General features: G+C 43.8%; 2 protein-coding genes across 5 annotated transcripts in view; both read right to left on the bottom strand.

The window, feature by feature from the left end:
• Positions 1-1,447: 1,447 nt before the first annotated feature.
• Positions 1,448-5,006, bottom strand: asb14b (ankyrin repeat and SOCS box containing 14b). 4 transcript variants are annotated; one of them, XM_084480312.1, is made up of 10 exons: positions 4,943-5,006; positions 4,318-4,479; positions 4,160-4,212; positions 3,919-4,050; positions 3,672-3,830; positions 3,326-3,571; positions 3,026-3,200; positions 2,385-2,922; positions 2,104-2,257; positions 1,448-1,976 (listed from the first exon to the last, which is right to left on the bottom strand). In XM_084480312.1, exons 2-10 carry the CDS (start codon positions 4,437-4,439, stop codon positions 1,801-1,803), a joined length of 1,755 nt encoding a protein of 584 aa, XP_084336438.1. In that variant the 5' UTR covers positions 4,440-4,479; positions 4,943-5,006; the 3' UTR covers positions 1,448-1,800. The 4 variants fall into 4 exon arrangements, with proteins under 4 accessions (XP_084336438.1, XP_084336439.1, XP_084336441.1 ...); XM_084480313.1 differs by having other exon boundaries at positions 4,318-4,439; positions 4,943-4,965; XM_084480315.1 differs by lacking the exon at positions 4,943-5,006 and having other exon boundaries at positions 3,919-4,052; positions 4,166-4,212; positions 4,318-4,390.
• Positions 5,007-6,730: 1,724 nt separating this feature from the next.
• The window catches only part of dnah12 (dynein, axonemal, heavy chain 12), a gene marked incomplete at both ends in the record, with an annotated part of 29,338 nt that continues 22,537 nt past the window's right edge, over positions 6,731-13,531 (bottom strand). The window contains 16 exons of the mRNA XM_084479833.1: positions 6,731-6,924; positions 7,059-7,126; positions 7,207-7,298; positions 7,421-7,558; positions 7,751-7,955; positions 8,052-8,155; positions 8,491-8,679; positions 8,773-9,006; positions 9,488-9,625; positions 9,747-9,887; positions 10,264-10,517; positions 11,080-11,375; positions 11,506-11,664; positions 11,766-11,906; positions 12,155-12,327; positions 12,430-12,622. Of these exons, the coding sequence (XP_084335959.1) occupies positions 6,731-6,924; positions 7,059-7,126; positions 7,207-7,298; positions 7,421-7,558; positions 7,751-7,955; positions 8,052-8,155; positions 8,491-8,679; positions 8,773-9,006; positions 9,488-9,625; positions 9,747-9,887; positions 10,264-10,517; positions 11,080-11,375; positions 11,506-11,664; positions 11,766-11,906; positions 12,155-12,327; positions 12,430-12,622 (2,719 nt within the window). The remainder of the gene's footprint in view (positions 6,925-7,058; positions 7,127-7,206; positions 7,299-7,420; positions 7,559-7,750; positions 7,956-8,051; positions 8,156-8,490; positions 8,680-8,772; positions 9,007-9,487; positions 9,626-9,746; positions 9,888-10,263; positions 10,518-11,079; positions 11,376-11,505; positions 11,665-11,765; positions 11,907-12,154; positions 12,328-12,429; positions 12,623-13,531) is intronic.

Genomic DNA, 13,531 nt, shown 5'->3' with positions numbered 1-13,531 from the left:
TTCACAGTTTCGATTTTCTATGAATGACTTATTACTGTGGTTTCAAAGAAAGCCCGACAACTTATGTTTTCGATGTTATTCCGCCTCATTTTCGGTAATTGTCTCCTGCTAAAGTGTGGCAGGTATAAAAACCAGGCCCATTGCAGCAGCTCTTATATCAATTAGTGCAGTGCGCTACTCCTACGGTTTTTACAATTTCTATACTTTTTTTAAAATTCATATTTAGAATGTTATTTAACATGAATGGGTCAAAAACGCTAATGCCAAGCACTCCAAACCTGAGCACCTGAGAAATTACAAATTAACAGGCATACCGGTAGGTAGACCGGAAGTTAGGAATTCTTCAAAACGTGTTGTACCACTGTGACCACAGGGGGCGCTATAACTCGCGGTCATAGGTCCATGGGTCAAACCTATAGGGCCGTGCCCCGTTGTATAAAAAAAAGTATCTAACTTGGTATCTGGGCCTTTTTAGACATGCTGAATCTTTTTGCCTCAATGACCAATAATGCACGCCTGGAATGTTTTTTATTTACCTTGAGAGTTATGGAAAACCTTGAAAAAATCGTGAAAAACCGACCCGTAAACCCAAATGACCCAACATTTGTCCACATACCAAATGACAAATGACGTCACAGGGTCAATTAGTAACAAACACGGTTGCAGGTGCTCAGCGAGCTGTTCTTAATAATGGAAGTCAAGGGGATAAAACGCTTGAACCATTCCAAAGTTTTATAACTCTGAGTCGTCAAAGTTGGTACAGGTGTAGCAACCCTGCATGGAGCAGGTTTCCAAAAAGCAAAGTTCTGCTTTAGCGACAGGGGGTGCTACAACTCACGGTCATCCCCTTCATTATTATCAATCACAAGTCTGCTTCAAAGCGGCCCAGGGACTTAGATCTCGGTGTGATCGCTCATTAGCCTTGGTAGCATTTGCATGTCATCATTCTCAAGGAATGTTGCGAATACGAGGAGTGGGCTCACGCAACCAGACGCATTTTATTCGTAGAATGCACATGCGGAGACTTGTCTAGTTTAATCCATTCTCATGAGCATTTTAATGATTTGTATTTACATGAATGTATATATTACATTTTGCCGGCAACACGTTTATATTTCAACCTTACATTTACAACATTTACATTTAGCGTTTGATGGCACCAAATGTAGCTAATATAAGCAACATTTGCTACAGTCTACTGTGGAGGCTGGTAGACCTTTACAACAGTTTAGAGCCGCTTGGGCTTGACCTCTTCTACAATCGCGATCATCAGTTGCAATACAATGTTCTTCCACCAGGAAGAAGAAATGCACTTTTGTGTACATCTTATATTACGGTCTTTTCAAAGCAACATCCGTCAAAGCAGTGTGTGCTTGGTCTATTTCAGTTTGTCCTTCAATCATATATCCTTGTGTTTACACAACCAATAGGCAATAAGTAGTCTATGTCATTATCAAATGGTTACATTTATTAAAACATAACACTCCCTGTGTTCACTAAAGATCCCATAGCACCTTTCGCAAAAGTAGGAGTGCCCCCCCCCACATACACACACACACACACACACACACACACACACACACACACACACACACCATGCAATCAATTATTATTAAAGAAAGTAAATCATAATTTAACCTTACATTTTTTTTATTTCAAGTGGTGTAGGCCTTTTCAGAAAACTATAGAAAAATATCTACATAAAAACAAAATAAAGTATGTAATAATTATCATTAACAGACAGCATTATTCACCAGTGGTCATAGCATCCCATCACAGGATTTTGTATTGTTCCAATTTCTAGGGACCAACCATACTGCCCCTGCTATAGACATCATACTCTTTATAGAGAAGATAATCCCTCAGCCTGGGAGGAAGAGGAAGATAGCCGATGAAGACGGGGGATCTCAGTCGCAGTTGGCTCAGATATCCTCTTATCCTCAGTCGACAAAGGTGTTTCAGGCTCCTTGGGTTTCCTGCAATGAATTTTTAGATTAAAGTTAAAACTGCCTTTTTTATAACCCTTTTAATGGCACAAATGTGAATGACCCGAAAAAACTTAAGGTTGAGGATCTTAAAATGGAAGACAAAGGTTTCCCTCACTCTGCATGTGACAGATCTCTTCCCATTGTTTCTGCTCCTGCAATGTGTCCTTGAGCTTTGTGCAGAAGGACACGTGGTCCGTGTACTCGAGCATCATATGCACCACCTGGCCCGAGAGCTGCTTGAGCCAGTGAACCGTTATAACCTCACAGAACTAGACCCAAAACAACAACAAACAAAGAGACAAAGAGACACACAGGGCTGATAAACAAAGCACCAAAGCAATCTGCAAATAAACTTCTCTTCTTCTGTCCTCACTCTAGTCTCGGCTTATGTCTCACCATCATGTCTTTGACGACCGAAGAGGAAGTCCACGGCGCGTAGTCATGGGAACCACCGCCGTAGGGACAGTCGAAGCAGCGCTTCACGTCGTAGCCGTGGTTCAGGATCATCCGCAGCATCACCTCGTCCTTCAGCGCGTACTGCACCGCCGAGGGGAAGTGGGTGGTGTTGACGCGCGAGTAGTAGTTGACGTTGGCCCCGGCCTTCAGCAGGGCGTTGATCATCTCGTAGTTGCCCTGCCTGAGGGCCACCTGCAGGCAGCTGACGGGGTCCTGGTTCACCATGGCGCCGGCCTCCAGCAGCTGCCGCGCGCACTGCAGGTCGTTGTTGGCCACGGTGAAGAACAGGGCGGAGCGCCGCTCGTCCTCGTAGTTACGGCGCACCCGCTGGTGCAGCATCATGTTGGGGTCGTGGCCCGTGCGGAGCAGCGCCTCGATGCACAGGGCGTGGCCCCCCGCCGCCGCAGAGTGGAGGGGGCTCATCCCGCTCTCCTTCACCGCCTCCATCTTGGTCACCGGGATGAGGTGCTCCAGGGCACTGTGACCCAGAGAGATGGCATTTTGTGTGGGACAGCGTTACGACTCATACCTCCTATTCGTGTATGGGGAAAAGTAGATGGGAGGAATAGTCTATTTCTCACAGTATGTGTCCATGGTAGGCCACCCGATGGATAGGGAGGTGTCCGCTGTCCAGGGCTATGTTGGCGTCTGCTCCGTGGTCCAGGAGCGTGGAGACTATGTCGGGGTTCCCCGAGGCTGCGGCATCGAACAGGACGGTGCCGAACTCCGACTCCGATCCGTAGTTCACGTGGGCTCCTTTAAACACACACATACACACACACACACACAGTGTCACACACATAAAAACTCACGTTGTGCATCATTTATTGAAGGACTATATTACATTTTTTAATTACGAATTTTACATTATACATGCCTACCTTTCTGGAGCAGGATCTCCACTACATTTAGGTGTCCGTTCTGCGCGGCCAAAGCCAGTGGAGTTTTCCTCTTGATGTCAAAGGCATTGGGGTTAGCACCAGACTCCAGGAGCAAATGCACAAAGTTCTCAAGCCCCAAGAAGGCCGACTCGTGTAGCGCTGTCCGTTCCAGGGATCCCGTTTGGTCCACGTTGGCATTGTAACGTAGCAGAAGTGTGGCCAAGTCGTACTGATCATTTAGAATAGCTGGGAATAAGATGCAATAAGGATCAGACATCAGTGCATAAACCTACTGCTTTTCACACTTTCACAGACTTAACTGTGTATAAAAGCATACAAACCTAACCTGCCACTAAAGGAGAGTCCTGGTCATCGTTCTGGATGTCTGGATCACACCCGTTCTGGATCAGAAAGGTAGCGTTGCCCCTGAGGCCGTACACCACTGCCAGGAACAGAGGTGTCTCACCTTTAAGTGTCCGACACTGGCAAGCTCCCTGAGAGGATCCTGCAGCCAAAGCACCAAACAATGAATCAATCTGTCCTATAAGTGAATCCAGCTGAATTGATTACAACAGGGCCATGATAACCCGTACCTGAGAAGATAACCTCCAGTATTGCTCTACTGCCCTGTACTGCAGCCTCATGCAGAGGGATCCACCCTCGCTCGTCCACTTTAGACAGAGCTTTGGGCTGTATCATCAGTCTGTTCAGTACATCCTCATCGCCTATGGAGAGACGGTATGAGGGTGGCATTTCAGAAGGGTAATACAATAGTAACTGGAAATTAATCAATGACATTTGAGTCATTCATGGGTCTGTCAAGTTTGAGATCACCTTCCTTAATTGCTCTGAAGACTTCCTCCGGATCTTCACTTACTTTCAGATCACTGGAGGGACACACACATCAGAATGAACACATCGATTAGATGAACAAGGCATGCCATGCACAATGTAGAATATAAAGTATTTGTGTGGAAGATTTGGAGGTTTACCCGGGACTCAAGCCCTTGAGTTTTCTGTACTGAATCAGACTTTGTTCAATAATGTACTGCGTCGCCTCGTCTTCATCCAGGTCTGAGTCGTAGCTGTCGTCATGTTCTTTTTCTCTGTTCATCTATAATCTCCCAGCAACGTCTTCCGATGTCAAATTTAGACTGACAGTAGAGATGGTAGGTAAACACTACACTCGAGATAAATATACATTTAATCTAAATCTATTAGCCCTCCAACTGTATAAAGTATTATGTAATGTTTTGTATTATTAACTTTTAATATAAAATCTTCACATTTTTGTATGATGCTATGCTGTGACTTGTTTACCCATCTGAAGGCATGGCTGCCTCCCACCATCTAGTGAACTACATTGCTGGTGTCGTGTAACAGTTTCAACATTACTCTTGCAAAATGCAAACCCAAGTTAACATCGACACAGAAATAACAAAATACGTTAAAATGGCACAGAACTACATTAAATTATACTGTCAAGTGTCATGGAAATTCACCCATTTCCAAGATAAATATAAATATTCAACAGCATGAAATATGACCACAATGCCCCAATGTTGTTCAATGCATAATCCATCTCTCAATCAATACAATTTATATTGTTGTGTTTACCTTCAGTCCACAGGCTCTGTGCTTTCGGTGTCTCTGAAAACAGAATAACCAATGGACTTCACAGCTCAGAAACATACCTATGTATAAATATATAACACCACAACTATAAATACCTCAGGACTGGGCCAGGGCAGCCAGACTCTGCATTTGACCTACTCAATACTGCAGCTACTATTGCAATGACATGCATGTTCATGTTTAACACAGGAAGGACACCTAATGGCCAAACATGGGATTTCGTGATGCATTTTGTAATTACAATAATGTGGTTGCTCCTCCTGTATAAATGGACAATACCACTTTATACTGTAATTAGGGGTCCGAGCTGCTTGGTCCCCTATTGTTTCTGTACCGTTCATTTTTCCCCCAAAATTCTGTAAAAGTCATACTGCAGCCTATACCGTAAGTCGAAAACTTTCAGGTATGGTTACCAATAACCCCCACTACCCATAAACCCAAATTGGTGGTACTGCACCCAAAGGTGGCACTATTGTAAAAAATCATCAATTAGGCTTATTTCTCCTCACCAGATTGACCTGGACTCAAAATTCTTTCATCATATTAATCTCTAGAATCAGATGCATCATAATAGCCCTGCTTTTATGCCCTACAAATGTTTAATTTCCCCAGGATTTCAAAGATTTTTCAGGTATATGCTTTACAGAAAGCCTTTAATTCACTTGAGAAATGTGAGCTTGGAGTTTTCTTGATGTTGTGTGCTTATCAATAGACATTTTTACCATGTGAATGAGGCTGTAGTTCAGGTTTGTCAGTGGCTCAATGGGATAATGCCTTGTACTGGTGAGCCTTAGGTTGAGAGTTTGAATAAAATAGACTCAGGAAGCGAGTCCAGTGACAAGTCCATGGGTTGAATTTGTTATTACCCAGTGTGCTTTGTGTAATGGTCTCAATGTTTTATTTCATGTGAATAGCCTTTTTTCAGATCAGATATCGCCGGGGGGGTTATGCATAAAGTGATCAGAGGTCCAAATCCCTCCGGTGGGTCTTAAAATAAATAACCAACAGTCCCTAAGTTACGTAAGTTACGTAAGTTGCAAGTCACAAGTTGTAGGTTACTTGTGGAGACTTATGCGGTTTCACCAGTCCATGGGTTGAATTTCTTATTACCCAGTGTGCTTTGTGGAATGGTCTCAATGTTTTATTGTTTTATTTCATTACTAGTTTACTAGTAGGCCTTCTTTTCAGAAAGCAGATGTTCGTCACACAATGACATTTGTCATTGTGTGACGCCCCCCCACATTAATCATCTTGAATAGGTAACCTAATTACTATGTAATTCAAACAAATATACTTACTTATAATGTATTCTGAATACATAATCTGATTAATGTGCATTTAAATTCAATAAATTATATTCATACTGAATACATAAACCTGGTGAATATGCATTTGAAATAAATAGGCTTTATTACACTGATGCATATACATCATGTAAAGTTTATTATTTAAAAAATCAAATGGAACTTTGTCATGTAATCATTTTACATAAATCTTTAAAGTTAGGGTTAAATATTTCTGTGAGTGTGTGGTCATGATTAAACATGCATACATTTGTGTTTGTATGTTTTTTTTAAGCATGACCAAACAAAAAAAATCCCCAAAAATATCAAATGAGTCAAACCAAAATACGTTTATTGTATTTATGAATTTATGATTGAATTGATGATTCAATGATATTATGACACAAAAAAAAAGATGCATAAATTGATAGATATATATATATTCAGTTTTAATTGCATATAATAAACTTAAGTGTACTCTCAGGGGTCAGTCATCCAGCTGACACAGCATGGCCACGCCCCGTTTGATCCAGTGCTGCGGCTGCTTGCTCGTGGGCAGCGTCATGGTGATCACAAAGTTGGTGGAGTGGCCCGTGGTGGACAGAGTTCCCCTCCGCTCGCTGGTCTTGTACAGGGGGCACACGTACAGCTTCTGGGAGGGCTGGCTGCTGTTCTTCTCCGCTGGATGGTGAAGGAGGTAAGCAAGAAAGGAAGAGACGGAATTGGACAGAGGACAGCAGCTCCAAAGCGTGGTAACAGGATTTTGGTCTAATTTCGTGGAGAGCTAGCCGAGCGGCCTCGAGTGCCATGCTTACTGGGTTTGATCCAGATGATGGGCATAGAGTCAAACAGGACTTTGGGCTTCTGCTCCGCCAGCACGCCACTGATGGAGAAGAGACATTCTTTAAGATGATTCTTTATTTTTCAGTTGAATACACCGGGCTGAGTGATAATGATTTGAACCTGTTTCTATCCCAGCGAGCGCCGTCCAGGAACAGCCCGTGGATATAAACGCCGTCCTCAGGAGCTTGCTCTGACACATCAAGTGCGAGAACCTGTAGGACAAAAACAGATAATGTACATGGAAAACAAAAACAACAAATGATAAAATGACAAAGACGACATGATTGATATTCATCTGTTGGGATATGGAGATTTCATATTAGTGTTTCTGGACCTCAAACTCAAAGACCAGCATGTCAATGGGGATGCGATACTTTCTGGCGTAGTTCTGCATGGCCCCTGTCAGGAAGGCCTGGGTGAAGAAGAAGCCGGTCAGCCAGAACACATGAGGCTTGCTGCTGTTGAACCAATCCTGAGAGAGGCAGGGGAGGAATAGGGACACAAATCAGAAAAAACGACTATAAAAGACTGATAAAAGTAACCTGTGATAAGTCATCCGGCATAAGGTCACATCGATCAGTAGAACAAACTACATTACACAAAAAACAATGGAAATAATAATGCATGGTCAGCCTTCTGAATGGGCTTCATCGGTCTGACTCACGCTCAGGAACTTGAGTCTGCTGAGGAAATCGGTGATGTAGCTGCCCAGGGGTTTGAGGCTGGGGTACGAGCGCTTAGCCCACTTCTCTGGCACCTTGCCCACCAAAAGACTGCCAGCGACGGCCTCCAGCTCTGCATCCATCACCACCAGACCCTTAATGGCTTTCAGCAGGTTCTGAATGCTCACGCGGATGGTTGCACACAGCCTACCAGCGGGGGAACAAATAAACACAAAACACTAGGTAAGATATTGCATGTAGATGCTGGATACTATATACTATACGATAAGTGACTGTACAAACGTGTTGTAACGCTCCATCTCCTGGACCAGCACAGTGTTCATGCTCTCCTCGTAGAGGACTGGGAATTTTAAAAGTGCTTCCTCAATGTCAAAATCGTCTGGAAGCTGATAGAGATGAGCAAAAATAAGTTAACAGAGGCTATGTTAGCAGAAAGAGGCAATGTTCAATTCAAAGATCAGGTAGCAAATAAATAGATGCAGTAATAAAATATCTACTTTGCTTGAATCAGTAACCAGTCAATGAAAGGATAAAACTACTAACTCTACTAAAACAAAACTTTTTCAACATAGTAGTCATGTACTTTTATTTTATCCTATGATTGAATGGTTCAAGTAAAGTAAATATAGAGCCACAACCAGTGGATGCAGTCTTCAGGTCCAACCTGATTATAAATGGATGGATTCAGTGCGTGGATGAGCAGTGGGTACGGTACGTATACCTTGGTCAGGATGTCATTAGCTATGTCGTACAGGGCGCTGTCTCCCCCGGAGCTACTTCCTCCTTTAACCCCGCCTCCCAGGGTGAGCAGCAGTGAATCAAACAGTAGCTTGGTCTGCTGCAGATCCTTAGAGATGTCCACATTTTCATGCATCCCAAATATCTCAGGGCTCTGGATGAGCGGTAGTTTCTAGAAAACACAGACCGACAGACAAATTCAAATGGGTGGAACTTAAAGCAAGTTGAATCAAATACTTTGACCAGCCGGGGTCTTACACATCACCTTAATAAACTCCACATAGTCCTCATAGATGGATTTAGACGGGGCAAAGTATTTGCCGCTGGGAGAGAAGGTGTAGCGGGGTTTCACAACGATGTCCTGGTTGTAGAAATCGGCCAGGATGGTCATGAGGAGCCGTCTGTCCCAGTCGTCCGTCACGCGGCCGCCGTAGTTACACTCGCCGGTCAGGTAGGTGATGGCCTCGAACGGCACCTCCTCGTATCCCGTGACAAACAGCTGGGAGCGGGCAGGGGGAGGATTGGAAACACGGGATCAACGACGAGAACATACTTGCTCACGGACACATCTTGAAGTGCGTCGCTTTAAGAACCAGAGCTGAGGAAGTCGATTATTATGGGGAAATTATAAAGTGTTCATCTATTCATTTATTAAACTTTTTGGGACATCTACTGAACTTCCGCAATTCAGTCATACTTACCACTTTAAGGAATCTAAATCAAAAAGATATTTACATGGATGACAAGTATATCACAAAAACCTCTGGTTTATTTATACCTCATGATGTCACGTTATCTTCATGAATTCAGACAGCGTACACGCATGTACGCATGCATACCTGCATACATACATACCTGCATACATACATACATACATACATACATACAAATGATATGTATGCATGCATACATTGCTAATAATATGATTATAACTCTGCCCTAGTTAAATATCAGGCCTCACTTAAAAGTCTGCTAAATACCTGTAACTGTCTGATGCTTATACGCAGGTCTGACTCATTGAAGCCGTAGGGTATATTCCATCCTAGAGGACCAAACTTCTTCCTCTCTTGTACAAGCGCGTGGAAGAAACACACACCGTACAAAAGCTTCTCCCAGATCTGCAGGGACATCCAACCGAAAATGAACAAAGAAGAATGAAACGTTTGGCTACTTATATGCATGTGTGTGTGTGTGTGTGTGTGTGTGTGTGTGTGTGTGTTTGTGTGTGTCTTTGCCCACCGGTTCCTTGTCGGGGCAGCTGTTGAAGAACTCAGAGTCAGATATGGGATCTGACAGGTAGGACTGCAGCAGGTTAAGTCTGAGACCTGTTGGTGGTTCGTTTGTCATCTTCACGCCATTCTGGAGAATTGTCACTGGGAACTGATGCAGGAAGCCAAGAGGGGTTCATATAAATGCAATGTTTCATTAAATGGATTTATTGACAATTTACTCTTCAACTACTTTCAACTACTCTTAAATGAACACATTGACACATTAACCGTATCATAATGGATATTCAAGATCAAATAAGGATTTGCTGGAGAACTGCTACAGACCACAGAATATCTTTTGCTCCTGCGACCCCAGAGTTTTTAACGGTGTAGGCGTCAAAAAACTGAGGGCAGCCTAAACAAATCCTCCCACGACCTGCGAGAAGCCTTATGTAAGATAAGATCTACCTAAATAATCCCACACTGGAAATTCAAGTGACACAGCGGAAATAACAGGAGTGCAATAATAATCCAAAGACACCCACCTTGGGTGAGGGGTAGCTGGTGAGCCACAGACGGAAGCCTGGGTGACAAGTGTCTGGACTGAAGTCCTCGCATATCTTCTCTAAGGTGGACATCCAAGACACCGCGAGGTGACAGTTCTGCAGACACACCCAGGTACCTTCCTTCATGGCCGTGAGTATCATTTTGGCCGCGATGGGACCCTGCCCCTGGCCCAGAGAGATGGACTGGAATTTGGCCCCACCCATGTTCTTGTCATTGGCAAACTTCAGGAGGCCTGGAGAGGAAGACAGACGTTCCCATATGGTTAGCGGCCAGCCATGGGTAACATCTATGTTTTTTCAAACAGTCTTAAAAGTACAACACAGTATTTTTCTCTTCAAATGACATAGTTGAATCCATTGACCTTTCCGTATGAGCACCAGACCACATAGACACTTTACAAGGTTTTGGTGTGTGATTGTATGTCTGGCTGTTTTTGTTTGCTCAGAAGTTAAACCCAAAGCTTCCAGCCTTTGAACACAGGTTAAGCGAGCCAGTAGAAATAACTAGTCAAATGGCAAACCATTATGTGACCCAGGTATGTTATAATGATGTTAAAAACATTATGTCGGGATCAGACTACACAAATTCAGTCCAACATGTCTCTCTCCAGCTCAGCGAGACTAATGTGTCTAATGTGTAGTCACCGCAAGATTCAATGACTTAATAATCACCAAATTTGACATGGTGACCACATGATGACTCTCATCCTGGCGTTATTACAAAATTAAACGTGGTATTAAACTGGTTCTAACATCAGTCTGAAAGGGTTATCTGGGTGTTAGCGCGCCACCTACTGGCCATGGGGTCAGCTCCCGGAGAAAGCACAAACACCAGAGGCACGGTGCAGTTGGAGTCCAGGTAGCTTTTGCTCAGGTCAAAGGGCGGCGGCTCCACAAACATTTTCCCCAGTTTCTTGGTCACGTAGTTGGAGGCGGCCGGGATGATCTTATCGGGCCTGAGGCAGCGGAAGATGATCATCTTCTGGAGGGTGTTGAGGCGGTCCACCCAGGGTCTGGGCAGACGGGCGTTGTAGGGTTCCTTACTGTCGTAAATGGACTTAAAGTCGTCCGGGTTGTTTATGAACGCCTCTCTATGTGTGTGCAGGGGAGAGACAGTGAGGAGATAAATAAAGAGAGGGTGTTACATTGAGTACATGCTACCCAATAGTTTCCAGTGCACGGCGCAGATCATGCAGGTCTATGTTTCACAGGGAACCTTACTTGATTCCAGCCAGTCCTGGTTGCTCGCTGGCTCTGCAGATCTCATCCCAGCTCTTGTCCTGCAGCCAGGAGGGGTCTGGGTTGGGGGTCGTGTTTTGTAGGCCAACGCCTCCAGTCAGCAAGAACATCAAGTCTCCGTAGTCAATCTCCTTCTTTGCCCTACATGGACATCATAGTTTTGCAAATCAATATACTTTTGGCAAGCCAAGAGATAGCTCTAACATCTATCGATTTATTTCACTGCTCAACCAAACACTTACAGGAGAAGGTTGGAGCAGAGCAGGAAGGAGAAAAGCAGTTTATCCTTCTCAAAAAGTGAGCGGCACACGTTGCAGTACAGATTGTATGTAAAGTGATCAATCAGGTATCTCAGCCGCTTCTCCAAGATCGAAGACTTGTTGCTAAGAGAGTAGAGGAAAACATTACAATGCATGAAACAGAAATCTAGAATGGAAATGGAATGGATCGCAATGGATCTTCATTTTATTGGTAGAAAAGTACTTATTTTTAAAATAAAATGTGTTCTTTAACCTTTAGATTTGATCCTTGACTACCTTTATTAAACACCCTAGTTAGTTGGCTAATTTAACTTTTTGACCACCCAATCAACATATTGAACATATGGCACAAAGCCTTGTGAGCCACTCACCTGTCCTGTATGGAGTTGATGTAAAGGTTAACAAACCAGGAGAGAGAGTACTGGTACATGGGGTCTATGTTAGCCAGGTCGGCGATGCTGAAGAACAGAATAGACGAGTGTTTGGCAATGGCCCTGTATCCCTCTCTGGACTCTGCAATCTTGATCTCAGTCTTCTCAGCTATCTGGGCAGTAAAAAAAAAAGGGGAAAACAATTAGGATCACTTAAGATTCAGACACAAACCCATGATAACACATCAGGTGTCCTTCCTCTCTCTTTCTCGGACCTGTTGTTTCTTGGAGATCTCGTTGGACATGAGCTTAGCCGAGTCCAGGACCTTGATGGCGCTCTCGTCCTCCAGGATGTTCCCTTCCGACGACTCCAGCGTCTCCAGGATCTGGTCCTCGATCTCTTTCAGCTGCTTCTTGTTAGCGGCTGACTGGAGGATCAGGGCGTTCCTCTCCTCCTCCAGCTCTGGCCTGGAGCAGAGGGAGTGGAGGGACCATGATGCTCTATTCACTGTTCATCAGACGTTGCTTAGTCAAAGCGACTTGATTTGAATGAATGAGCAGGTAGGGGTTAGTACCTTGCACAAGGATGCCTTGCTCAAAGACGCACCCAGATCCAACACCCTAACCACTACACTATCATGCTTTAAATCCACAACGTATCCTAGAATCTTGGATGTTCATCCGTGATTCCATTAAGCAATCTTACACGAGATGGCGTTCTTGACTGTCATTATTGGTACGCGAAGCACAGCCGTAGGAACGAGGCGCTTGTGCCGAGTTCCGAAGTCCTGTGCTTCAAGTGACATTCAAGAACGCCATTGAGTGTAAGATTGTGATTCAATAACACAAACCATCTTCATTATCAACAATATTGTAAAATATTTTCATATTGTGGGTTAATTTGCCCTCAAATTCAAGCTTTCTGCCCGAGTTCATCTCCATCAGAAAATAGTTCCTATAGTAACGCAGGGTTGCTAACTTTGGGACTTTGGCTGGAGTGAGACTCTGCAAAATGTCAGTGGGCGTGCAGAGAGCGTGCGCGGCGAACGTTTTCGGTAACCATAACCCAATTTCTTTCAATTTGTTTATTTAGTATAAACAAATTGAAGGAAGGCTTATATAAAAGCCATTGGCTGTTGTTGACGTAGGACATTCAAAATGTGTTTAGATATTTTTTGCACTTAATCATGCATTGACATGGGAACACAGCTGTATACTGATACCTGCTGCCATAGATATGTATTTAACCAAGACCTCAGAATTTATTCCCAGTCTGACCCAGAAAGAAGGAATTTAACAGAAGGTAACAGTGTGTCATGGCCTTTAATTAGTTTAGTAATTTGGTTATTGGTTGATAGCCTAGACTACATTAAGACA

This window comes from Micromesistius poutassou (genome assembly GCF_964030765.1).
Source record: "Micromesistius poutassou genome assembly, chromosome: 15".
NCBI lineage: Eukaryota > Metazoa > Chordata > Actinopteri > Gadiformes > Gadidae > Micromesistius > Micromesistius poutassou.
This window is presented reverse-complemented; position numbering and strand designations above follow the sequence as displayed.